This window comes from Micromys minutus (genome assembly GCF_963924665.1).
Source record: "Micromys minutus genome assembly, chromosome: 10".
Lineage (NCBI taxonomy): Eukaryota > Metazoa > Chordata > Mammalia > Rodentia > Muridae > Micromys > Micromys minutus.
Genome location: NC_137979.1, coordinates 5875161 through 5901560, shown reverse-complemented (window position 1 = coordinate 5901560; position 26400 = coordinate 5875161). Strand labels below are relative to the sequence as shown.

The following is a 26400-nucleotide window of genomic DNA, read 5'->3' as shown; positions in this document are numbered from 1 at the left end:
CGGTTAGAGTAATGAACCCAAGCAGATCCGTTGGGAATCACTTGGGTATGGGTACCAGGTGCTCACAGCAGCCTCATAAGAGGAGTAACAGATGGGGTGTGTTCCTGCAGGTAGTCATGATTAGCAAGGCCTCTGGGTTTTCTCAGAGTCATTCCCTTTGGGGTCTTAAATGAATACTATTGATAGAGTAGGGGGCATGCTGGCCCGATGACACTGTGTCAGGCCTCGGGACGCTTGGGTTTGTGTGGGGAGTGGAACAGAATCTACTCGATTCCCTAGAGCTGCAGATTCCTCACCTAAAAACATCTGTGAAGTAGGACAGACAGTAACATTCCTGACCTCACAAGAGAGGATGCTGAAGGATGAAGGGGGAGGGGAATCGATGGTGATGATTGGTGGTGGTGGTGAAGGTGATGTTGCCGTTGCTCACTGATGCCCACCGAGAACTCCTATGTGCCAAGCATGTTAAATGTGTCACATGTCTTACATGTCTTAGCCCCACGGATTGCCATCATGTCCCTGCGGTGGTGAGGTTCTCTGAGTGAGGGGCCTCCAGAGACTCACAAGCAGCAGCCTCGTTGGCTTTGAAGCCTGTATTCTTGGCTGCGGTCAGACAGAGAGGGCTATATTTATCCACCCTGGGCATTCTTAGACTAGTTCCTTTGCTGGGTGGGCACAGGACTTTCCACAAGCAAAACAAGTCGGTGGGGGTGGGGTGGGGTGGGTCATTGGCATCTGGATGTCAGAGACAACTGTCACTGGGCAGAGGCCTTGGGGACCGCCAAACTGGAGTGCCAGTGATGCTCACTGCTGCAAGTACTGTTCCCCTTTGACATTTCTTTTGTAGAAAATGACAGGCTCGAAGTGCCGAAGACTAGTTTTCTAAGGAAAACACCGGTGGGCAGCCCCTTTGAGGGAGGTTTTACCCGTAAGCTGAGGAAGCATCGGTACTGGTTTGTAAACATGGGCTGAGGTGGCAGGTGGCAGGGAGACAGAATTCTGTGTGTAAGACATTCTCAGAGCTGCTGACAAGCTGTGAGTCTTAGGAAGAGCAGTGGAGGGGGCCCCCTTGGCAACTGGTGACAGAGACAGTTACAAATAACTGTCCCCACCATGGAGCCCGAGTGTTTCTTCACCATGTACACATACAGCATCTCTCCACTGCTCTAGCTGAACGCCACACCCACCTGAGCCAGCTCCAAGCTGCCGAGGTGGCCATTGCCGTCGGTGTCCAGGTCCTTAAACAGTGACTCCACCAAGAGACGCTTCTGGGAGGCGAGGCTTTGCCTGTGGGTTCCTTGTTGGAGCGGCTGTCTGCGGCTCTGGACTGCCAGGAGCACATTTTTGAGACGGGCATAGCCAGCCATGGTACACACGCCGTCTGGAAAGAGAAGATGGCTGTGAGTCGGGTGTGCCCTGGGGGTCCCGAGAGAGTGTTCAGTCTATCAGACCAGTGTCATTCAAACAACTGGGACATTTCCGGTGTGCAGTAGACAGTGCCACCGTCATAGAGGCAGCTCACTTGTCCATCTGTCCCGTCACCCACTCTGATATTTAAGCCAGACATCATATACCAGTAATATATGAACCAGACAGAGATGGGAAAATTCTCCCGGTGGGATCTGCAGCTGCTGTCCTTCCGCGGTGCGAGGAAAGCCAGTCCCAATTGTATTCCGTCACAGAACTCGCTTTTTGTCTTAATCCTAACTTAAAGGCCGCTTTTGAATCCTTGGCCTCGGAGATTAGGGAGTTTTAGTTAACAGGGCTAATAATCCCTGCTTAAGGTAATTAGGTACACTCCCAGAGCTGGCTTACGTGAAAACAAGCATGTGTACACAAGCCATGACCGAGAAACAAAAGGAAGCTTTAGGAGATTAAACCCAGCACACAGCCCATTAGTCTCAGGCCTTTTATCATGGCCGTGTGCGCCGAACACATCGACATTGCATGGTTCTTTGGCAAATGAGGCCTGTGATGCACTGTGACATGACGTGGTTTATCTTGCTGCTGACGAGGCCGCCATACAGGGCATAGCCGGTAAATGGGGGGCCACAGGGATGTTACAGAGCAGTGCTCCTCCTGCCTCCCCATTCAGCCTGGAGACACCAAACACTTCCCGAGCCTGGCCTTGTTGAGACTGGAGAATGCTGGTGTGGGCTTCCCTACTCTCCATTGGGAAGACCAAAGGGTGCTAGGTCTGGACTGTCTGGGGTCAGGGCCTCTTCCCTTGAATTCTAACTCCAATGGAAGGTGCCGGGTTCACCTCTGTCAGGACCAGCCGAATAGTCAGCAGGCTTGGATTTGGGGACCCCTGGCTTTGTGAGTCCCAGCTCTTCTGCTTCTGGGTTGTGGAACCTGGGAAAGGTTATACAAGGCCTCAGTGATTTCATCTGAGAAATGGCATAACAGTGCATCCCACGGTGGGAGACCATGAGGGTTAATAACTCAGTGGCACACATCTTTGCCCTGAGGCAAGGCTCAGTGACTGATAGCTACTCCCCACTGTCAGTTGTTGGAACCACAATGGGGACAGCACAAGTCCATGGGAAGTTCTGTTTTCTCTCCTGTGCTCCCCCCACTATTGGAGAAGCCCTGGTGGCCCATATACCCTTCCCCACACTTGTTTGTGTTTCTAGATTTTCTTCCAATTTGGGGTCAATTGATTCTTGTCAGAAACAAATGCCCATTACTATTTCCTTTGTGTGTTTATTTAGACGAAAAAAAAAAATCAATTGCTGTGTTCAATATAATCAAATCTATTTGCTCCCTGGGAGTCACCAGGCTCTGGCAGAGGGGCTCCCTCCCAGCCTCCTAACCTGCTCACATCCTTCTCCTGCCTGGCAGGTGATCCATTTCGGAGAGTTCCTAGGACCCATAAGCGAATGGACCCCATCTTTAGATCTTTATGGCTGTGGGTTACTGAGCATGCTCTCCACAGCCTGGTCTCACGACAAAGCCAGTATGGCTGGAAGAATGTGTCTGGTGGCTCAATTCTTTTTTCTTTTTTTCTCTCAGAAAACTGTTTTGGAAAGAGGATGGTCTTACCCGAGTCAGCCTACTACCAAAGAGGGTAAAATCCGGTGCTGGTAAATGGAGCAGAAATAAGGGGGGCAGAGTAACAGTAGAAGGATATCTGCTGGGGTGGGGACTGTGTCCTTTCCCTGGGGACCGACCGGTACCTGCACTACATACTGGGAAGCTGGTGTCTACGGTGACATCAATAGAAGACCTCCCTCAGACATGCCGGTCAGCGATGAGCATTTGGAGAGCCTGTGACACCAGGGCCACCTGAAGGTCACATCAAGCAGATCAGATGGGGAGTGGGGTCTTAGGCTTACTTGGCCCCCCAACCTTCCCACAAGTTCTTGGTGCTGGCTGCTGCCCTGTGTCCCCCATAGCTAGACAACCCCACCATGCTGCTAGAGGTGGTCCTGCTGAGGAGGACCTGGGGAGCTGTGGTAACTTCTTAGGCTCTGTTCTTCTACCAAACCCTGAAACTCTTTAGGCTGTGGATGCAACTTAGTTGGTCAAGTGCTTGGCTCGCCTTTGAGAAGCCTTGGGTTCAGTTGCTCTCACTACAGAAAACTGGGAGTTATGGTACATGCCTGTTACCCTGAAAATCCTGAGGTGGAGGCAGGAGGATTAGAAACTAAAGAAATTGCAGTTAGAGAGCAAGTTTGAGTCCAGACTGGATTATATGAGATCATGTCTCAAAAAAACAAAAACAAAAACAAATAAACCAAGACTAAACCCACATACTTTATTGTTCTGAGAACTCAGAGGTTACCATCCTGTCTCTAGAAGCCAAGCTGGGGGCCCAGTTGAGTGACTTGAGTCTCCAGGGTCAGTGTCCTATGCTGCCCAGGCCATACTGGTCCCATCTGTGTAGCAGTATTGGTTGACATTCTATGCGGACGTGCTAGGGTTTGAAGAGTGTCTCAAGGAACAGGAGATCAGTTAAGGGGAGGGGGAGGGGAGCAGAGCAGAGGCTCAGACCTGCGGTGTGTGAGCTATGCTATGGAAGGAGGCAGAGGGAAAGGCACATCTGGAGACCAGTGAAGCTGGAAAGAGTCACTCATAGGCCTGTGGACAACATCAATACAGGGAAGGGCAGTGGGTCCATCTCAGAAGGACAGAGAGGCCACAGGCTGGTGTGGGAGCCAGGACAGGGATCCAGACACAGCAACCTGGTGTTCCCAACTCTTGTCTGTCCTTTTCTTTCCTGAGGATTTGTCCTACCTGTCCACCAGTCCTCTGCAGTTTTAGGGGCCAAACCTGGACTTTGTGAGCACCAGGCAAACGTGCTATTACCGAGTCACGCTCCTGTTTCTGGCACAGTCTTACATCTCTCTTCGTCCGCACGCAGAGCAGCCATATTTCAAATGAGCATGGAGAACTCTGCCTAAACTCAAACCACTACTTCATCTGCCTAAAGTCTATTGAGCTCTTCTGATCCTGCCCCCAACCCTACACATTGGGAAGACCTGGGGACAGAGAAAGCCACCCAGGTGTAGGGGTTTATACACCAATAGAGGTCATCACTTTAGGGCCTGTGGTCTACCCTCTCTAGTAGTCCCGCCTAGGGACACACGTGATGCCTTTATAAACAAGCATTCCAGGTGGCTCCGTGCCACCATTCCGTGCTGTGCTCTAGCCCTGCAGTTCAGTCTCAGGTGAGCTCTCCTCCCTGAGGTGTGCTTGACCCCAGGGTGGCTGTTTCTCAGGACTGTGTACTTCCTGGGGGTTGTTCCCTTCCATGAGGACAGCCAGGAGTGAGTCAACAATACCAGGGCACTGAACACCCTTGCATCTGCCAGACCTGTCCACCAGAGCTCCAAACCCTGCCTCCAAACTATTCAGTTATCATGTACCAACCTGAGCCCCATCCCCGGGCTTCACGGAAAGGTGGAGGGAGAGAAACTAGTCCACAAAGTTGTCCTCTGACTTCCACAAGATGAATGGATGCTGTATCATTAATATTTATCCTCTCTCTGCATCTGATGTCAGCATAGCTGACCAGAGGCTATGCCAGCCTTGGCCTAGGGTTTCTGGAAGGGAGGTCATACGACATATTTGGACCAGGTCAGGGTCCAGTGTCAGCCTAGGCTTCAGCACACTGGCTCCTAAAAAAGGAATGTTCCTGGAGGGTTAGAGGCTTGGGTATTTATTACACACTCCTTGCGAATCCATTGTCAGTGCTTCTTGGGCCAGCCTGGGGCAATGGAAATTCAGAATGTAAATGTTACAGGCTGCTAAACTTGGTCTGTATAATGCTTCATCTCCATTGTCAAACTGACAGGGTCTAGAATCCCTTAGAAGAGATACTGCTGGGTATATATGTGAGGGAGTTTCCAAAGTGTTAAACTCTGAATGGGGGTATCACAGTCCCATGGGCTGGGGCCTAAAGAAAAAGGAAAATAAAAATAAAAAAGGAGAAAGCCAGATGAGTCCCAGTATCCCCTTGTCTCTGCAGTGTGGGTACAATGTGACAGGGACCCATGCTCATGTCCCTGTGCCCTCCCCTCCATGATGTGTGTACCTTCAGACTGTGAGCCTAAATCACACTGTCTTCCTTAAGTCGTTTGTCTCGGCAGTGTGAAAAGTGGCGAATGGAGCCCACACCAACAGCTCTCACGAGCACCCCAGGGAGCATCTGAGAGCATAGGAGATAACATGACAGGACCTTGCTAGCGCATGTCGTCACCCAGGCCTGAGGTGTCCTTTTCATGACATTGCCCCCAGTGAGGAGGGATGTAGCTCATTCATTTTTGTCTCCTTCTATGAGATAACTGACAACTAACCCTATGCATACTGACCCATGGCATGAGGAAGCCATCTTGGATATTTCCTCCCTCCCTTCCTTGACTCAGGGCCATTTCCACTCTGGGACTTCTCAGTGCCTGATTGGCTGTCAGAAGATACTCAACCCACTTCCTGTTGGGCTTAGAGTCCCACACACAGCAGAAGGCCGTCCAGTTAGTCCCAAGATCCTCTTGTATCTAGACCAGGCTTTCTTTGGTAGATAAAATATTGATCAGCGTTCTGAGGAGCCCAGAGTGTGTCCCTTTTTCCCTGTCAGAACTTGGTAATGAACTGCATTTATCAAGCCCGTTCTCCATGAGAAAGGTCAGTTGCAGATCTGGCTAAGTTGTCATGACACCTCATTAATCTGGCTCCCTCAATTATTGTCCCTCTTTGAAGATTCCAAAGTGTTCCCACTCTGGCCTCGCTCCCTCCGCGCCGAGGGACATCATCATAGCCGGAGCGCAGACTGAGCTGCATTTAATATTTTGAGCAGAGGAGAGAGGAAGCAGGAGTCGCCTCCAGAACTGTGTCCGTCAGAGGGATACTTGCTACTGCGAGACACAGGGAAGCAGGGGAGGAACTGTAAACAGTCCATCAGCCACGTGGCCTCTGCCACACTGTGCCTCAGAGAAACTCTTCGTTCCCTCCAGGTGAAGTTCCATGGGGGGGGGTGGACTCCAGAGGGTCAAGGGGAGGACAACATGGTACAAAGTGGGTGAGACAGACAGACAGCAAGAACCCATGTTCTAAGAGTGCATGCATGGACATGGTGAGGTGTGTGTGTGTGTCTGTGTGTGTGAGCTCGAGCATGCATGGGAGTGTGATATGTGAGTGTATGTGTGATATGTATATGTGATGTGTATGTGCATGCATGTGTGTGAGTGTGTGATATCTGTGTGAGTGTGTGTGATATGTGTGTAATGTGTGTGTGCATGTGTGATGTGTATGTGATGTATGTATGATGTGTTTGTGTGATTTGTGTGTGTGTGATGGGTACATATGATGTTTGTGTGTATGGTCTGTGTTTGTGTGTGCATGCATGTGTGTGATGTGTTTCTGTGCATGCTGAATGTGTGATCTGTGTGAATGTGTGATCTGTGTGATGTGTTCATGCATGCGTGTGAGTATGTGTATGTGATGTGTATGTGCATGTGTATGAGTGTGTGATGTGTATGTATAAGATGTGTGTGCATGTATACATGTGAACATGGTTGTAAGTATATGATGTGTGTATGCATGCATGTGTATGTGTGTGTAATGCATGCCTGTGAGTTTATGATGTATGTGTGTGTGAGAATGTGACCTGTGTGTGTGTGTGTGTGTGTGTGTGTGAGATGCTGCCTCCTCCTTACCCACTGGAGCTACTTTCCCTTAGGCCTTTAATGAGCCCCTCCTACCTCCTTCTTCATCATACTCTGCTGTCTAACCAGGCTCCTTCCTCCCTGCTCCACTTCTCCATCATGGCCTTTTCCCAGCCTTCCCTTCAGTACTTACCCATCCTCTGCTAACCACCAGTCCCCCAATAGTTCCCTGCTAGCCTGGTTTGCAGGTGTGGCTACCACCTGCACCTGGCTACCACCTGCACCTGACTACCATCTGCACCTGGGAGTTAGGGTTAAACACCTGTTATTTTTACCACCAGTCTCCTCTGCAGGGAAGGGAGGAAGAGGGGCTTAGATGGTGTCACAATGGTAGGGAAAGGGTGGGAATCTGAAGATGATGGGCCTAGTCCTCCATGATGTCAGCTTTCTGAGTGCAGTGTGGATGCTGGGGGATAACTCTTGAGTGTGAGACTTGTGGCTTTGTTTATAGGCAATCAAACTTTCCTAGGATTGCCAGGGCCTGTATGTCTTACCTTACTCAGGGGACACCCCAAAGCCTTCACTGCTGGCCCTAAAGAGTGAATTCAAAGATAACTATCCTGAGGGCTGGTTGAGGGTGGCCAGAGACAGAAATCCTGGACATTATGTTACAAGGAAAGGTGTCTTTTGGGTACAAGGTGGCTCCCTGAAAAAAGTCTGAGAGAGAAAGCATATGAAAATGTCTTCCCTCTTCTGTGTAGGGTGTCTCTGGATAGATCTTTAAGGAAGGTTTGAGGGCACACTCAACTACGAATAGCCTTAGGAACCACCTTCGCCTGGGATCCGCACAGCAAATGTGCAGAATAGTTGTCTGCAGACACTGTGGGCCTGGGAAGAGCTTTATACACAGGCAGATCATGAGGTTGCAGTGGATTTGGGGGCCCCCAAGGTAGCTATGAAGACCCCAGCCCTGATGGGTTCCATCTGGAGATAGTTCCCTTTGTCTTGTCCCTCACTGGTCAGCCCTGGACTCAGATGTTCTTAGCCACCACCCTGAAGAGAGGACACAGGACTCAGGTCACCCAGCATCATGCCCCAGTACCTTTTTTTTCCTGAGCAGGGGTGGAGAGAGCTAAGGGGAGGTGGTGCAGGCTGAACCTATGACATCCTTCATAGCTTTCCCGGTTCGAATGATTGCTTCCCAGGTGTTGGCGCTATTTGGGAGGCTGTGGAGCCCTTAAGAGATGGGGCCTCAGTGGAAGATGAGGCTCATGGAGGTGGGGGTTTTGCTTGTGGTTAGCTGACTGGGGAACACTAGGTGATTATGCAGATCACGTTCTTGCTGAGACGGGCTGTGCTCTCAAACTGTGACCAAAATAAACTCCTCCCTTAAGTTGCTTCTGGTCCAGTATTTTGTCTCAGTGGTAAGGAACATAAATAACACAGAGGGGGAGGGTAAAGGGAAGGCGTGGTAGGAACTGGTGGGCAGTGCTAAAAGGGGCCCTGGGGCTTACAGACCACTTTCCCCAAGAGGTATACAGACCGTTGCTTCAGTGGCCACACTGGGACCACACCTACTGGAATACAGCTTGTCTTTAATCTGGCAGGGTGCCATGTAACTAGAGCTCACATGCAGCTCACATGCAGCACCCAGCAGCACCCCGAGAGGACTTGAGAGACAGGATGGTGTTCATTCCATCCTGCTATCTGCCCTTTGGTTTGTTCACAGGCAGTCTCTGCTCCCTCTAAAATTACCACCCTGGCTCCCGCATCCTTACTGTCACATTTTGCCTTAAGAGCTCTGTGATCTTTACCACTAAAGCAGGAATTTTGTGTAAGCGTCTGGCACCAACATTCCCCACCCAAGTGGCTGTGTTAGCCCAGCCTTGGCTCCCATGTGTCATTCTGAGGTCTATTTTGAAACCGATAAACTGTGCAAAGAGCAAGAAGCATTTTGCTCCCACGTCTAATTCATGAGGCACTGCGGCTTTGCTGGAATTTAGCGTAAGAGGAACAGATGTTTAACTTGATGTAAATTTGTAAACACTAACAATCTTTCAGCTGCCATTTCTGAGCAAATTCAATTAACAATAAATGCCACAACCAATGGGCTCATCTTCTGGGGACATTTTCACTAACACGATGTAGTTCTCTGGATGGAGGTGACAGAGTCACAGAATCCTAAGGATTCCAGAGAATCATGAAACACACAAGGCGTGGCATCCTCACAGCCCCTAAACCTATACAGATAAATGTTTGCAAAGTCATGTGACCTGGTGACCCAAAGCTGGGTCTTGGGGCTGCTAAGTGGACCTTACTTCACAGCAACTCAAGCACACTATGGAGGTGTCTAAGCTTGTCTGTGGCCTAACCTGAAGCCACGTAAGTCTCCAGTTTCCTTTTCTAACCTGTGACAAGAGATTCAGGCTGACTGGCTCCCTAGAGAGCCTGGAAGGGACATCCAGGCTATATACATGCAGAATCCAGCTGCCTCTACCTAAGGGGTTGGGAGAGAGATGGGGGGCAGACAGACACACAAGGCAGGCAGAGACACAGAGACACAAAAGGAGAGGGACAGACAGACAGAAAGACACACACACACACAAGGGTGAAGGAGAGAGACACACAAACACAGACATACATAGAGAGACAGAGAGAGACAAGAGGGAGACACAGAGAGACATAGAAAGAGAAAGAAAGAGGGATAGACAGATAGATACCCACAAGGAGAAAGGATAGAGAGAGACAGATAGACACAGAGAGAGGGACAGATAGACATACAGGCAGACAGGGAGGGAGAGACAAACAGGCAGACACACAGAGAGACAGGTAGACAGACACACACACACACAGAGAATGAGAACTAAATATAACTAACATGAAGCCCCACTCCTCCACCCAGGTGTAGGGTCAAGAGAGCATGGCTGCAAGATGGGGCTCATCTTGTACTGTGGATCTGCCAGCTGTCACAGACATGGCTAGATTTGTAGTTGAGAGGGTTGCTACTTTCAAAGGTCACCGGCTGGCATTTGGCAGGGCCATATCTTGGGCCAGGTGTTTGGCAGGCAGGCATCCTGATGGCCAGTGGTGGCTAAGGAGAACTGAATGGTAGCATCTTCTTAGATGTCTCAGGGAGCTCCGGGATGCAGCTGATCATCTTCCCAGAATTCAGTGGGAGCGGCATCAGGCTGGCAAGCAGTCCTCGGCTAGTTTCCACCTGGTCTTTCTCTGGGGTATCTGCATTTATCATCTCAGTTGATGGTGAACTTTCTAAGTTGCAGGCACAAAGCCCATTTGTGGACCACAAACAGAATCTACACAAGTAGCTCTGCAAGGCCTTCAGTGCATGAGCCTTCAGCACTCCAGTGCATGCACACAGACACACACACACACACACACACACACACACACAGAATCATGAGCAGGTCTCACACTCAAATCTCCAAATTCATTGGAGGGGACTGGTCAAGGCTGACACTTCACATGCACAGAACATCTTAAGTTTCACCCCAGAACCCGGTGATTTAAATGAACAAAACCTACCCAGACCTTTGTTACGGAAGTGGTCTGTTTGCTCACGAATGCGGGGTTCAGTTGATGTTGCCATACAATCTGTCACTTGACATTTACAACCCTCACTTTTATTCCTATTAAAGAAAGCAAAATTGGCTAGATCCTGGGTGAGGGATCACTTATACTTTTTATGGCTGACTGGAACATCCATCAGATGGTCCCGGAGTGAAAGAATAATGCTTGGGAATTTAAACAAACGCGAAAACCCTCTTGGCATTAATTACTGCTGTGTTCCTTGAACTCCCACCCTTGCCATCCACTCGTTCCTTTCGGGATGTTGCGATTAGCTCTTCATAGATTGTGGGAGGGGCTTGTCTCACTGGGTCTGTCCAGTAGCCCAGCTGCTGGCCACTTCCTACCACCTCCGCTCATCTTTACCCATCATCAGCAGTCAGAGAGCTGGGACCAGGGTACATCTGGACGGGGAAGTTAGAGGGATGGACGTGGGGAGAGGCTTCCTTGTGAGACTGACCGCAAGTGCTGCTGGACATGTAGCCAAGGAAAGAGTCCCACCCAGTGGTTTCCCCAGGTGTCAACCATGGGAAAATGCATGTTCTTGGCACTGTAAGCTGCCATTGTCTTTGAGGAGTGACCAGATTGATTGAGAGCCTGTGTCGCCAGAAACACAGTGTAGTGTCTGAGACAAGGGCCACCGTGCTCAAGGGTAAGGCTCAGCTTCAGCAGGCAGATGAGCCACCAGGCAGAGCACTTTATTCTCAGGTGACCCGAAGGACAAGTCAGGAGTGTGTGCACTCTTCTTATCAAGGGTCCCCAGGAGACAATGGACAGTTCCAGGGGGTGCCTTCTAGTGTCACAATGATGTGGGGAGGGGAGGCTTCATGGCATGTAATGGCCAGGGTCATGGTGGCTTCATCCTGCTCAATAAGCCTTGACTAGCCAGGAATCTCCTCTGAGTTTTAGTATATGCTGGTCATGGAAGAGAATTGACCATGTGAGCAGGCCAGCGTGCCAGACGGTGTCTTGCTGCCCGGCACTGCCTGAGGGACTATCTCAGGGCTTCTTGCTTTGACACAATAATTGTCAGTCTCTCTGTTGAGCCAAAAAGCCACTAGATTTCAAAGGATGCTGGAAGACTCTGGTCTTCTTGGTATGAGGGGCATGTATCGATGCCAGTGAGGAGCTACACTCAATACACTAATGCTCTGGGCATCTTGCCTGTAGAAGCTCCACAGAGCTGAGAAAATGGCCTCCGGAGGCCTCTAGAGGCTTGTCCTAACCCAGGCTCCCAGAAAACAGCATCTCAGAGAGAAGCTGAACAGGTTTAGCCTAGACAGGATTTGGGGATTTCCTGGGGATTCAAGCTTGCTCCTTACCTTTTTGTGTTGGGAGATTGATGGTAAATCCCAGGTCAAAACCAACAAAGCTAGCCAGGAACTCAGAGCCAGCTCAGCGGTGTTGTTGACAGAGCACGGGCAGGAGTCAGTGCTGGGGTTGCAGGAGGGAGGGGAGAAGGCTTCCCCCCTTCAGTCTACCTACTGGGGACTGCTCACACTGGACACTTCCAGTATCCAGCAGCTTATGGAGGAGTTGTAGAAAACCTTGACTCTGTGGATGTCAGACCCAGGTTGGACACTCAGGGTTTTCAACCTGAAGCCCTTTAGCAGGTCATGTAGGCCAGCTTCAGGGTTGGCATCCAGAGGAGGGCCTGGTAATGAGCAGTGGGTGATCTATGAGAGAAAAGGGCAGTGTGGACGGGAAAGGACTCTGGCTGTTCTCCTCCGAGTACCCACAAAGCCGTTCTCCCCCAGCCGGTTGAGTTATTCCAGACACATCTCTGCCTGGGCTGCACCCGAAACACCACAAACGCAGCAGTGTGGTGGGGGTCTGAGGATAGACTGGCTCTTACTACATTCCCACTCTAAGAAATCCCGCTGGCCCTCTCTGCCTTCCATATTCATAAGTTCTCCCAGGCCCAGCACAGCTGCCTAGCTACCCGAGTCCAGCATGGAAATGAATTCACATGCTTTGAAAGGGTTCAGGGCCCAAGGAGACTTTGGGAGCAAGAGGACTGTGTCTGGGTTCCCAGAGGAAGAAGCAGGAACACCTCTGGAGTCGTGCCAGGACCCAGAGAAGTGGGACCAGCAGTATGTTGTCCGAGGCAACGGAGCCTGAGCAAGGACCCTGCCTACTTGCGCCCTGTGTATACTGGTATAGCTCACCTGTACCATGAACATGCATGCGTGGCCTCAGGTCAGGTTTGTCTACACTCTTTGGAATCAGACTTTGAGAACGTAGTTAGACAAAAATACCTCACAAAGTTTTGATGCAGAAATAAACTGTGCTATTCCCCACTCCCAGTGTATGTGTGTGGGTGTGTGGTATGTGAGTGCATGTGTGCGTGTGGTGTGTGCTGTGTATGCCTGTGTGGTGAGTGTGTATGTGTGTGTGTGTGTGTGTGTGTGTGTGTGTGGTGTGTGTGTGTGTGTGTGTGTGTGTGTGTGTTCTTGCACATCTGAGGTTTCTCGGAAGTCCCATCTGCTTGTGCTAATGGCCCCTAAGGAATCCAGGAACAGTCAGTGAAGAAGCCAATCACTGTCTATCCTTGAGTTTTGCTTCCCGTGAACAGTGCTCTGAGGTCCTGGAAGGATTTTCCGAAAGAAGGTGCGACACTTTCATTTCTCCCATATGGCCTGCAGCCCCCAGAGCAAGGGTGAATATAGAAAACATTGGGGGATGCCTCACACTCATGGGGTTTGATTTATACCAAGTGCTCGTGGTAGACAAACACCCCCTCTATCTGTTCCTCACTCACAGAGATGTGGATTTGGGTATGCATTCCAAAGACAATGCACTATGCCAGTAGCTCAGCCATAGCCCGTCCCTCTCTTGGCTTGGCTCTTAGCCAGCCTGCCACAGGCCGCAGACCCCAAGAGCAGAGGTGAAGGTTCTGGAATGATGTAGATGACTCCTTATTTATTATTGATTAGAAAAGTGACCCAGAGGAAGAAAGAAGCTCAGTTTAAGGGGCAAGGCCCTGGCGATAAAGTCAGGCTAGGCTTGCCTGGCATTTGGTATGACACACTACTGGGGGCATTTTCTGTTCTAGCGACACCTCCTTTCTCTTCTAATTTAGCCACTCGGCTCTTGCAAAGAAACCTCCAGAGATGAGAATAAAGCTGGGGTGGAGGCTGAGGCTGGAGGTGGGGAGCTGAGATGAGAGAGGGGGATGTTCTACGGCCCAGAGAAGCTGCAAGAACCCTGTGCTTACGAACAAGGCTTCTTACTGGCAAATCATATTATCATGAACACACTGGAACAGGCCTGCCGTTTCTGGTCAGAGTCTTGGCTTAGAGATTCAGGAGTCTGGATTTAGTTCAGACATCCAGAACCCAGAAAACCAAAGTCCACAGTGATAGGCTTTAACTGAGAAGAGTTATCTGCAGCTAATTCCCAGAAAGTGTCCCTTCCAGCAGGCACTTCCTGATTTGTACCTCCCTCTCTGGCAAGAGCCTGCTAAAGAGTAGCTATGCTGGGGTAGAACCTTGAATGTGCCCTGCAGTGGGCATGTCACAGTAGGTGCTGGTGGGACTCTGTCCCCTGACCTGGGTGATGATTGCACAGATGTGTTCTCTGGGGAAGCTCATAAGCTGTGTGTTTGTGACACCTTTCTATGTGTTGGACTTTAGTAATTGTTTAGTTAGCAGGTTGCCTGGGAGCTGGGGGAATTGCTCAATAGTTAGAACACTTGTTATGTAAGAATAAGTACCAGAACTCAGATCTTCAGAAACCCACATAAATGCTGGCTGGTTGTGGATGGTAGAGATAGGGGTCCCAGGAGCAAGCTGGCTAGGAAGATTAACATTATCAGCAAGCTCTGGGTTTGATTAAAAGACTCAATGCAGAAGGTGGATGAGTGACTGAAGATGATGCTTGACATCCATCATGAGCCTCCACATGTGCACTCCACGTGTATGTGCACACAGGCACATGTGCCCACACAGTTGCAAAAAAACATGTATAACACATGCACACATAAAAATAAAGAAAAGTAGCTTCTTGTTTCTCAACAACTGAAAGGGAGGGTGGAAACCAGGGTTTCTGGAGATGGTCACAAGATACAGAAGTACAATGGCTTTGGGTTATTGGCCTCCATCTCTTTGCCTTTGGTTAATAAGCTACCCAGGGATGAGTATCTCTTCTAGTAGAAACTGCATTGCCCACCTTCTAGAGTAGTCACCTGTAGAATCTTCCAGGCCTGAGACTCTGGAAAGAAGGCTGTCTGTGAAGGAGTCAGGGGATCCCACAGACACCCTCACATACTAGCCTCATTCTTGCCCTCAACTCTGGAGAAAGCATGAAGGACTAGATCCATGAGTGAGAATATTTTCCTGCTCCTGGACTACCGAGGATTGAATGGAAAGACACAGGCACAGCTGGGTCTCTCCAATTATGGCCCTGGCTTTTGGTCCAGAGGACACAGATGTAGATATTAAAGACTGCCTCTCCAGAAGGAACTAACATGGGTCCTTGGTATCTTCTTCTCATGGGCCAGTCATGTCTCATGCAGCTCTTCAGTTGGGCATGGACAATCACAGCCTGACTTCCTCTTGGCTTTCCTTAGTCAGCTCCTCTGTCTGAAAGAGCCACTGTAGCCGAGTCCTGACATCTTTTGTGGATGGACCATGTCTCCTTTCCTTCTAGAATGTCTTCTCTGGCCAGCTTCTGTTTTCTGATCCAGATCACAGAATCCACTAACTTGAGCTATTGGTTTTCTTTCCACTATAGAGAGCAACATCCACAAGCAGATGGAGCCTCACCAACCACTGGGGGTGGGACCCTCTAAGACCTGCTGTGGTTGCTACACCCACCATGCCCACAGGAAATGTCAGGCGACTGTGCAGACAGACTAATTAACCCTAGGCATTCCCCTTTCAGTTTAGAGGGAGTAGAGGGACGTGCACTCCACCCCAGGAGATAATTTATAACCGTGCTGAACATTTGGCTTGTCAGGCATCACTAACCTGGATGCTTACCCTCTGCTGAGAATTCATAAGCATGTGAATTACTGTCTGGGCTTCTAGACCTAACTTTAGATTTCAAGTTGAACACTGAAGTGTTCTGAACTAAATAGCAGTCCCCTTATGGGACACCTGGTTGTCCTCAGTCAGCCTCAGAGGGTCTCCACTGCCCCCTAACCTTCTCAGTAGTACCACTTTCTCTATGAAGTGCAGGCATCGGGAATTTTGATACCTGCCAAGGCAGGGCTAGGACACTGATTAAGGAAGTCGTGTCTGGACTTGTAACACAGGGTCCCACTCATACCTCCCTCTTGAACATACACTTGCTTTCTCCCTACCTAAGCAGCCCTATGGTATGTTGTCCTAGGACTTCGGTAGTCCTGACCCTCTGTGACTGCCAGCTACGCTCTTCATCCGCTCCAGCACATTCTGACTCCATATCCTGAGCTGTTCTCCCATGAGTCTCTCCAGGCATTTGGTGCCTAATGCTGTGTGGAGAGAAACGCCAATGTTTTCAGCCACACTGTATCTACTCCAGCGCACAGCTATTTCTGCACTTCCCAGATTCATGGGGCATGATGGGGTCATAGAGAGTTGACGTGCAGTATGTGTTCAAGACACATGGCCACTGATAGGATGGGTGACTTGAACTATCCATCGTCATTTACCTGCTTCTGGGGTGAGGGTGGGGGAGCCATGGATATATGCGGCTTCTGGGCACAGGTCTGTCTGTCCTCAGGCAATGGGTGCGGTAGAGGTTATAGACCTCCTATTGCTTGATTTGAGTAAACAGCCTTCTGGGTAAGGTCTGAAGCCCATAGCCTGCCCTTGTATATGTGCAAGCAAGATCTCAGCTCTAGGATGAACAGGCTCATCAGGAAGAGGAATTATGGCTGCATTCTAGAAGATTTCATGTGTCCACAGTACAAATAATAAGGCCAAGGAAGTGGCCTTTCCAACAACCACCAGACAGATCAGATCCTCTGCTGCTAATCCATTCATGGGCTTCATCTGGGTCCTAAGACAGGAGGGGAGTCACAGAGGAATGTGATTCACTGGGGTGTGTAAGCATGCAACGGGAGTCCAAGGAGTGGATCTGTGTCCACTTGTCGGGATTGTGTCTATGCCAATAAATGGCCATAATTACAGTTTTAAATGACTTTGTGAAGCTAATGGGTCCAAGTGGGGGAGTAAGAGATGAGACCATCAGCTGGCTTGCAAACTTCAGATGAGAAAACTAGCAATAATTCCATTTCAGATGCCACCCATTTTTTAAAATGACATTCTTTGCTTAGCTCATGCCTTTGAGTCCCCAGCTTGATGGGACACAGTAGACACTGTAGGCTTTTCTGTTTCTGTTCTGTACGTGGGAGCCAAGGACTATCTCATTTATCAAGACACCTAAGCGAGGCCGGGAAGCAGCTTTTCACATGTCCCTTCTGGGGACTTAAGAGTCAGTTTTAGTCTCCTAGACAGGCTGGGCATCCCCTGGGGCCTTGCCTTATTGGATGGAATTCTGATCTTCTGCATCTTTCTTGGTGCCTAGCTGGGTTAGGCCCCCCGCCTGTCTTTTCAGAGAACCTACTGTCTCTGTACCTTGCTGCCTACAGCTCTTCTGATGTAGAATAAGAGCCAAGCACAGGCAAGGCAATTTTGTTTATAGCTGCTTTGACTGAGACAGACATGCCCTACCACTTATGGCTTGCCATGGGACAGTCATTTGCTCCCCTGAACATGAACACCCCATACTCATAGCCTTCTCTTAGCCTCCACTGGGCCCACTCGCTTCCTGAGTGAGGACAGGGACAGAGAAATGGGGAGAGTCCGAGCAGCATGGCTCTGGCTGACACTAGCCTTGAACACCCAGCGTCTGAGCTCTGAACTGAGCGCTGATGAGATTGGAGACTCAGAATCCTCCCTCTTGTCCTCTTCCCATGCGCTTATAGTTTGGGGCTTGAGGACAATATTCTTAGACTATTTGAGTTAAGTCGGCATGTATCAGCCATGCATTGGACAAATTGTTGTATGGCAAAAGGTAAGGGGTTCGGAGATCTTCAGAAGAAAACAGGGGAAGCCCAAGGGACTAGAAAAAGCATATTTAGACTCTGGCCAACATCCAAAAGAAAGAGACAGAAGAGAAGACAGAGGGAAAGCAATGCCCTTGAATCAGGGTTCAGAGCTGTGGGCTGACTGTGCAACAGAACATCACGGTGGCTCAGTTGAGACTATGCAGAGCATTTCCTCATCTAAGGAATAATCATTCCTCCCATCTCCTTGTTCTAATGGCCTAGGCCAGGTGATTGATAGGATTAACTCCTGTTTTGGGTTGCTTGGAACAACCTCCATCTAATAGTAGATGTGGAGCACACTCTCTAGACCAGAAGAGTCCTTAATGGCTCTTCGTTGCTATGTAACATCTCCTCTCTGAAAAAGTGACCCAAAGAGGACATTACCCAGTGACTCCATGAGAGTCTAGAGTCCCCTGAGCTTCACATGCAGGACAAGGCATAGCAGAGAACTGGTCTGTTTGATAACTCAGGACTCCAGCCCCCACTTCGGAGCAATGGTCACCCATGTGCCTATGTTGTGGAGTTAGTGGTCCAGGAGGTTGCTAGACAACCAAGAAGTAGCCTGTATCTTAGTAAGTCAGATTCCCAGCTCTTCCATGGGGGAGGGGAAAGTGTGGGGCTGTGGAAGGTTCTGGAGGCTGTTTCTTTCCAGAGGAAGCACCCCCGTGGGCTTGATTCCAGGGAGTTCACTGGGCCAACAAATCTCTCTTCCTGGTGGCTCTGTGTATAGAGAACATCACAGAGTGACTATCGAGGGAACATAAGTCACCCTGCTGCAAAGCAGTCACTTTAATACTCTGTAGCCACATTATAAACCCATTCTCTGCACACCCACTAATAAATGCCTCCCTCTGCCCTGCATCCCATTTCCTGATATCTCTAAAGACACCAGGGGGAGGCCAGGGAGTCATGAAAGACACATAAAAATGCAGTTGTAGATGGGCCTAAAACCCATTTCTTTGAAGCCTAATTGATGGGAAAAGCTTCTGGCCCCAGAGAACTTAGAGACCTGTTGTGTGGATATTTGATTAAGTGTCCCCATATCACAGACCACACGCAACCAGAAATCATTATCCAGTAATTGCAAATACATTAATAAAATGATGATGGGGGTTTGCTCAGGACATAAAAAAGGAATAAAATAACTCACTCAGATAACTCCACAGCAGTGTGCACTGTGCCCCAAGATGGGAGGGAGCCTCCAAGATAATGAGAAGCTGGGGCTGGTTATCTGGTTTTGTGTCCAGTTCTTTCTCCTCGAAGTCTGGTGCCTGTTCCCACCGTGCTTGCTGAAGATGGAGGTGTAAGCAGACTTCAGAACCACTGTCCAACCTGGGCATATGGGGACAGGGGCCTCCAAAGTCACTACCCTACCCCACAGCATAGGCCTAGCAGCCCTCAATACCCTTTGTCACAGGGGGTGGCCAGTCTCTCAGGGGGTGTGCTGTACACGATTTCTTCAGACACCATCCTCTCTTAACTAGTAATAAATGTGAAATAAAAATCTGAACAGTCACCTGAACACATGTGCATGGACTAGCCAAGGGCTAGCCCAAGGCTGAGATCGCTGTCCCCAGCTGGAGGCTGGCTTTCTGCTGCATGGCTAAGCTCAGGATCGAAGCACAGCTACAGAGACACAGAGCCCCCACAGCCCCTCTAGCATGTTGGAAGTGTGAAGGTAAGGGAGGGGAGGGGTGGGAGGAGAAGGTGGGGGTAGCACCGGTGGGATAGCTCATACTTTTCTCCCTCATGCTTGTGTGTAAAGGGAACAAACTCAGCTATCAACAATTTGTTCGAGGTGTGTGTGTGTGCTAGTGTGTGTCTGTACATGTGCGTGCGTGAGTGCAAATTTCAGGTCCTATCCTTTTCTTCAGCTTTTCCTACCTCCAGTGCCCTGTGTCTAGCTTGACCATATTCCATTTGTCCATTACCACATACAAGCTGTGTGACTTCTGGTTTGTTACCTAATCTCTCTGAACCTTAGTGTACTTACCCATAGGGCAAGAAAGAACTTCACAATCTTCACTATGTTGACGGATGAGCCTCCAGTGCCCTACCTGACCTATCAGGGCCACAAGCCTGTTGTTACTTGTATTACCAGGCCCACCATCTGTTTGGTTCTGTTGCCAGATATGCATACGGACCTCCCTGAGAACCGAGATACCTGACTGTGGTTCTGAAAGATCAACGGTGCTCACACAGAGGGGGCTGCACAGAACTCCCCAAGAATCCAGAAGACACTGGGGTCAGACAGTGGGCTGGGGCTGAGAATCTACGGTACCTCACTCAGGGAGTGGCAAGCCTGGGATGAGAAAGAAGCCATACTAGAGAGTCCACAGGATGTAACAGGAGGACTGTGGGTCATGGGGTATGGGGTGAGGCAGCAGAGCTCAGATGGTGACAGGGCTGGAGAAGGGGTGACATTAAAGCCAGTTCAGAATCAAAATGGACAGGTTAAGACTGTCCTTTGCCTGTGTGTCTGCACACACACCATCTTTGTGTCATGTTTGCTCAGTAAGGTAAGCACTGTTTTTAACCCTAAACATAGGGGCCCAGGGGCTCTAGTATTGCAGGGAAGTGGAGCAGCTCCCCACATAGATATGTGGAGGGTCTGCTGTGGGTATCAGGCCAAGGATGCTACAGGTGAGCTGTGGAGAGCAGATGTCTCTGTGCCTCAACACACACACACACACACACACACACACACACACACACAATGTCAGTCTTGCACAGAAGACAAGTTCAGCCTGGTGGATGGGTAGAGTGATGGCTCAGCAGGAAAAAAAGATGGCGTCTGGCTGGTTTACTGGAGAGGTCTGGGACCCAGGCAAGGCGCACTGTCAGATCCTCAGACCTCTCTTACTTCCTTGACCTCTGCCTGAGCAGGCTCCCAGATACAGACAGACACCTGGCTGATTTTAGCTTCTGCTGAGTGGAAAATGCCCCTGGGGACGGTGACACATTTTCAAGAAAAAAAAAAAAAGGTATGAAAGCCATCTCTCCACTGGAAGTAGGTAATTTGTGAATGATGAAGTGTTCTCTCTCTGCAGAGAGAATGGGAGAGAAAAGAAGGCCCGGAGCCCAGGCAGCCTGGCCGGGTCTCACCGTCATTTTGAGCTTATATTGCAGTTCATTAGACGTTAGAAAGAGCCCCTGGGCATGTACTGAACAGTTCCATGCAGACAACTACACTGCAGCCTTAAAAGTTCCTCCTTTCATAGTAATGCTAAGAAATTTGGACAAAAGAAAACACAAAGGCCTTGTCCTCATACAGACAAGACCACCTTTTTTCTTGTGTGTGTGTGTGTGTGGTGTGTGGTGTGTGTGTGTAGTATGTAATGTATGTGTTTATGTATGGTGTGTGTGTGTGTGTGGTGTGGTGTGGTGTGTGTGTGTAGTGTGTGGTGTGTGTGTGGTGTGTATGTAGTGTTTATGTGGTGTGTGTGTAGTGTGTGTGTGGTGTGGTTTGTGTGGGTGTGTCTGTAGTGTGTGGTGTGTATATGTGTGGTGTGTTGTGTGTGTGTGTGTAGTGTGTATGTGGTGTGTGTGTAGTGTGTGTGTGCATGTGTGGTGTGTGAGTGTAGTGTGTGTGTGTATGTGAGTGTGTGTGTGGTGTGTGTGTGGTGTGTATGTGGTGTGTGTGTGGTGTGTTTACAAGTCCATGTAGAGGCCAGAGGTCTCTAGTGTTGTTCCTCAGGAGCTGTCTACTTTACTTTTTAAGTCAGGGTCTCTTACTAGCTTGAGACTCACCAAGTAAGTGACAGTGACTGACTAGTCAGCCCCAGGGTCCTCCTGTCCCATGTCCCCAGCTTACAGTACAGGCTTTTTGTTCTACATGGGTTTTGAGGATTGAACTTGGGTCCTTACACTGGTATGGCAAGTGCTTTCCACACGGACAGAGCCATCGCCCTGCCCCCTCTGCTTCTCTCCATGGCCACCTGCTTTATGTTGCATGTGTGTGCATTTCAATCAGTGCTGCGCATTTGCTTTCTCCAGAGGACGCTGCTTTCTAGGGGTTCATGGAGTCTCATGCCCAGGGCATTTACTTCCCAGCAGCCTTGGAAAACCTGAAGGCCTAGAACTCTCTAGCCCTTCCTTTCTGAGGACAGACAGACTTGGTGGGCCACCCCTGTTGGCCAATCACCAGGGAGATCTCCCCTGTCCCATGATGGAGTGTTATGTATTCTGCTAAGGACTCAGGTCACCTGTCCTGGAAAAATCCATTTCATTTCAATTAGCAAGCAGTAAAACACGGTGTAGGTTTCCTTAGCAACTGTGGAAAAACAGAACCTTTCTGGACTCATGCTCGGCAGTGTCTCATGGGCTAGCCGTGCCAACGGAAGGCAGGCACACTTGAGCTGGGGTCTGATGCTCAGCCTCTCTGCACTCCTGGAAGTTTGGACCTGGGTCACCGTTCATTCCCTAGGAACTGTTCAGCAGCCTCCAAACATCACAGAAATCTCAAAGCACCTTTCATTCTTTGGAGGTCTCTGCTCTTCCAAACCCACATGCATGAAGTTATTATTGTTATTTTGTTGTTGCTATAACAACATACCCAAGGCTGGGTACAGTTTTGGAGACTGAAAGTTCAAGATTGGGAAAATCTGTTTTACTGCTGCCTCGGGCCTCAGAGTGGGGGTGTCACATGGTGAGAGTGTATCACAAGGGCTGTAAGATGAAGTGAGGAATCAGTTATCGAGGTCACTCCTTTCTCCTGAATAATCTGGGCTCTTAATCCCTGTCAGATAGCTGTGCTCCGTGACCCGATTACCTGGCACTAGGTCCCTCTTCCGAAAGGGCCCTTAGCCTTTTAATTCTCACATACTGGTGACCAAGCTCATGACCTTCTGGGGGACAAGTCACCTCCACAAATCACAGCACCATATACTTAAAAATGCAGTATTTAGGGGTGAGGAGATGGCTCACGAGCAGGAAGAGTTGATTCCGACCCCCAGCACCCATGTGAAAAGCGGGGTACGGTGGCAGACAGAGGTAGGAAGATCACTAGCCAGGCTAGTGAGCTCCATGGGTAGAGAAAGACCCTGCTTAAAATAGAAATGGAGAGCAATTGAGGGAGGTACTGGACATGGCCTTCCTATGTGCATATACTTGACATCCAATGGCGTGTGCACACTTCTCTCTCTCTCTCTCTCTCTCTCTCTCTCTCTCTCTCTCACACACACACACACACACATTCTCTCTTTTACACACACACTTTCTCTCTTTTACACACACACTTTCTCTCTTTTACACACACACTTTCTTTTACACACACACTTTCTCTCTTTTACACACATAATTTTCTCTTACACACACATTCCCTTTCTCTGTCTCTCTCTTTCACATACACACTTTCTGTCTCTGTCTCTCTCTGTCTCTGTCTCTCTTTCACACACACACTTTCTCTCTGTGTCTCTGTCTCTCTGTCTCTCTGTCTGTCTGTCTGTCTGTCTGTCTCTCTCTCTCTCTCTCACACACACATACACATACACACACAGAAATAGGTGTTTGTTAAAAACCACTTTGTGTGTTTGAGAGAGGACTCTGACCCTACTCTTGAGATGTGAAACTTTTGTAACTGGGGGCTACAGTGCGGCCCCGTCAGCTCTGTTGTGTTGCAGACAGGGAGAGGCATTTTTATCAAAGGCGGAGTGCAGGCTTACTGAGCTTCTGTTTACTCTGCCAGAGCTAATTCTGTATCCAGCAGCCGCTTCAATTCAATCCCTGGACTGTGAATTTCCCCAAGCAACTTCTATTTAGTTAAGGCCAGAGTCTCAGTGGGCGGTAATAAATATCAAAGCCCAGGATGACTGAGGGAGGCAAAATAAGAAAACCCAAATCAAATACGATTATTGATCAATCCTGAACGGACTTAATCATTTCTATGCTAATTTTAAATATATACGTATATATTGGCATTTTCATTACATAAATACATTGGCATTTTCAGCTGAGAAAATGTATTGAACAATTCCACACTGTACTCTTTGGAGAACAGCAAAATAAATAAAAATAGAGTAAAAGGCACAGAACCAAAAACGTGGCAGATTCTTATTAGCCAGAGACAGCCTTTGAAACATCTTTAGATGTCTAATGTAGCATCGTTTCTGAAAACATTTACAAAACAAAACCATGCGCACCATAAAAGGAAATAAAATTTGGTCTGGCAAGATGGCTCAGAGGGTGAAGGTGCTTGCCACCAAGGCTAATGATCTGAGTTCAATCCCTGGGACCCACACGGTGGAGGAAGAGAATGAACTATGAGTTCTCTGACTTCTGTACTCATGCCATGGCGGAAGCGTGCACACACACACACACACACACACACACACACACACACACACACACACAATAAGTAAGATGTAAGAAAGCGACGGTCAGAATCACCTCTTACTAGCCATGGGAAGCCACCATCCTGTGACACTTCTATCACTTCTGACTCTTACATCTTTCATTTATCTCATTCTAGTCTTCTCTTCCTTGATGGCAGAAGTGATGCTAAATGCAGTGTCGGTGTCCCCTGAAGCGCCCATCATCCCTGGCAGAAGCAAATCACGGGGCAGGGCTCATGGGGCAGGCAAGTCACTCTTGCTGTTCCCAGTCAAACCGTTCTTCATCTCCCCCTTTTCTCTACTGCTCCAAATCAGGACAGATCGCTGTTTGGCTAACACGTGGCCATGCTTTTCTTGTTTCGCTATTCGTCTTTTCTAGAACTTTTAATTCCCCATAAATTGTATGGAGAGGGTCTGCGAGAGGCAGCTCAATAGCTAAAGTGCCTCCCGCATAAGCACGTGGGCTGGAGTGCAGAGCCTGGGAACCCATAGGAACAACAGACAGGCGTCTTAGCACTCCCTAGGCAGAGCCAGGAGATCGCTAGAGCAAGGTAAGCTCTGAGGGAGACACAAGATACCAGCTTTGTACTCACACATGCACCTGTGTACACACACACATACACAATGCATATGCATGTCAGGGTCTCCTGTAGCCCAGGCTGGCTTTGACCTTGGCAAGGATGTAACCAACAATGGCCTTGAACTTCTGAACTCTTGCTTCAACCTCCCAAGTATAGGGATCACAGGTATGAGCCACCATGCCTGTTTATACTGTGCTGGGAACTGAACCCAGGACTTCATGTGTGTTAGGCAAACACTCAACCAACTAAGCTACAGCCCCTCAGCCCCATCTTTGATCTTGTTCTGACTGAATGGAATTGACTTCCTTCTTGAGAGTGAGTCAACCCTACTGACTTATTCCAGAATGGGTCATCTAGGTCTTCTTCTCTACACCGCTCATGCTGGTCACCAACTCCCAGGACCAACTGATCCTCCTGCCTCAGCCTCCCATGTAGCTGGGATTCTAGATGCATGCTGTCATGCCCGGTTCTCACCTTCCAGGCGTCCGGCGCTGCTGATCTCTCTCCCTGGGATTTGTTTCACTGTACACCTACCTGGCTTAGCGCTGTGTTTTCTTGGGGCCAGGTTTCCTTTCTTTGATTCCTTTTCTATTTTGCTAGTTATACCTTTTTACTCCAGCAAGCCAGGTAAGTCAGACTCAGACAAATATTAACATTGTCTCAAATATAGGACTTAGATTTTATATGTATGTATGTATGCATGTATGTGTGTATGTATGTGTGTATGTGTATGTGTGTATGTACATGCACATAAAGTGTAAGATGGATTATCTGTGACTAATGGGAGAGTGAGGGCATGTATGTTTATACATGCACATGAAAGTAAGAGGAATTATCTGTGACTAATGGGAGGTGAGACAGGAGAGCCAGATGGGGAAATATGACCACAATCCATGATAAACATGAATTAAAATGTCCTTATGAAACTCTTCACTTTGTGGAGAGTATAAATACTAATACTTTTTTTTAAGGAAAAAAAGTGGCTGGAGAGATGACTTAACATCTGGTCTTATTCTTATGGCCTTATTATATGGTCATGAGGATTGGCGTTTCTAGAAGCCATGTGAAATACTGGGTGGGTGTGGTGGCCCATCTCTAATTCCAGCTTCAGAAGGCCGAGAACAAGCTGGCTAGGGACAGCCAGCCATATCGGTGAGCTCTGGGCTTGATTGAGAGACCCTGACTCAGTGAATAGGGTGAAAGCACCGTGCAGATGGTTCCTGACACAAACCTTGGGTCTCCAAGTGCAAGTACACACACATGTATACCCACACATCTGTATACAAACATATACATGCTATGTGCACCCGTGTAAATGGAAAAAGTAAAAGGAAGACGATGAGTTTTGTGTCTGAAACTGTTACTTTGGTATCCATCTACTGCATTTAAATTTTCTTACCAATTGGATTTTTAATTTCTAAGAAGTATTTCTTCCTCTATTCTGCCCCCTTTCATAGCATCCTGTTCTTATTTCATGAAAATATTACTTCCTTGAGTCTCCCTATGGATTTTTATTACATGGTTAAATCTACATCTGTTCCATACCCCCAGGGCTATGTGTTCATTTCATCCACACTGGCTCCTGTCTTTTGTGTTTTCTGCATGGCTCCTGGTCCCTGCTCATCAGTCCCCTTGCATATAATAGTAATGCTGTCATAAGACACTGGGTGTTCTGTGGCTGTGAGCATCTCATACCGGGGTGGGGGAGATATGTTACCAGACAGGCTCAATCAAAACCAGAGCTTTAAGAAGCTCAAGTA

At 48.8% G+C, this 26400-nt stretch overlaps 1 protein-coding gene across 1 annotated transcript in view; it reads right to left on the bottom strand.

The window, feature by feature from the left end:
* Positions 1–26400, bottom strand: part of FSTL4 (follistatin like 4) — a 395833-nt gene that overhangs the window by 109276 nt on the left and 260157 nt on the right. The window contains exon 4 of the mRNA XM_080923298.1: positions 1188–1381. Coding sequence (XP_080779424.1) covers positions 1188–1381 — 194 coding nt within the window. The remainder of the gene's footprint in view (positions 1–1187; positions 1382–26400) is intronic.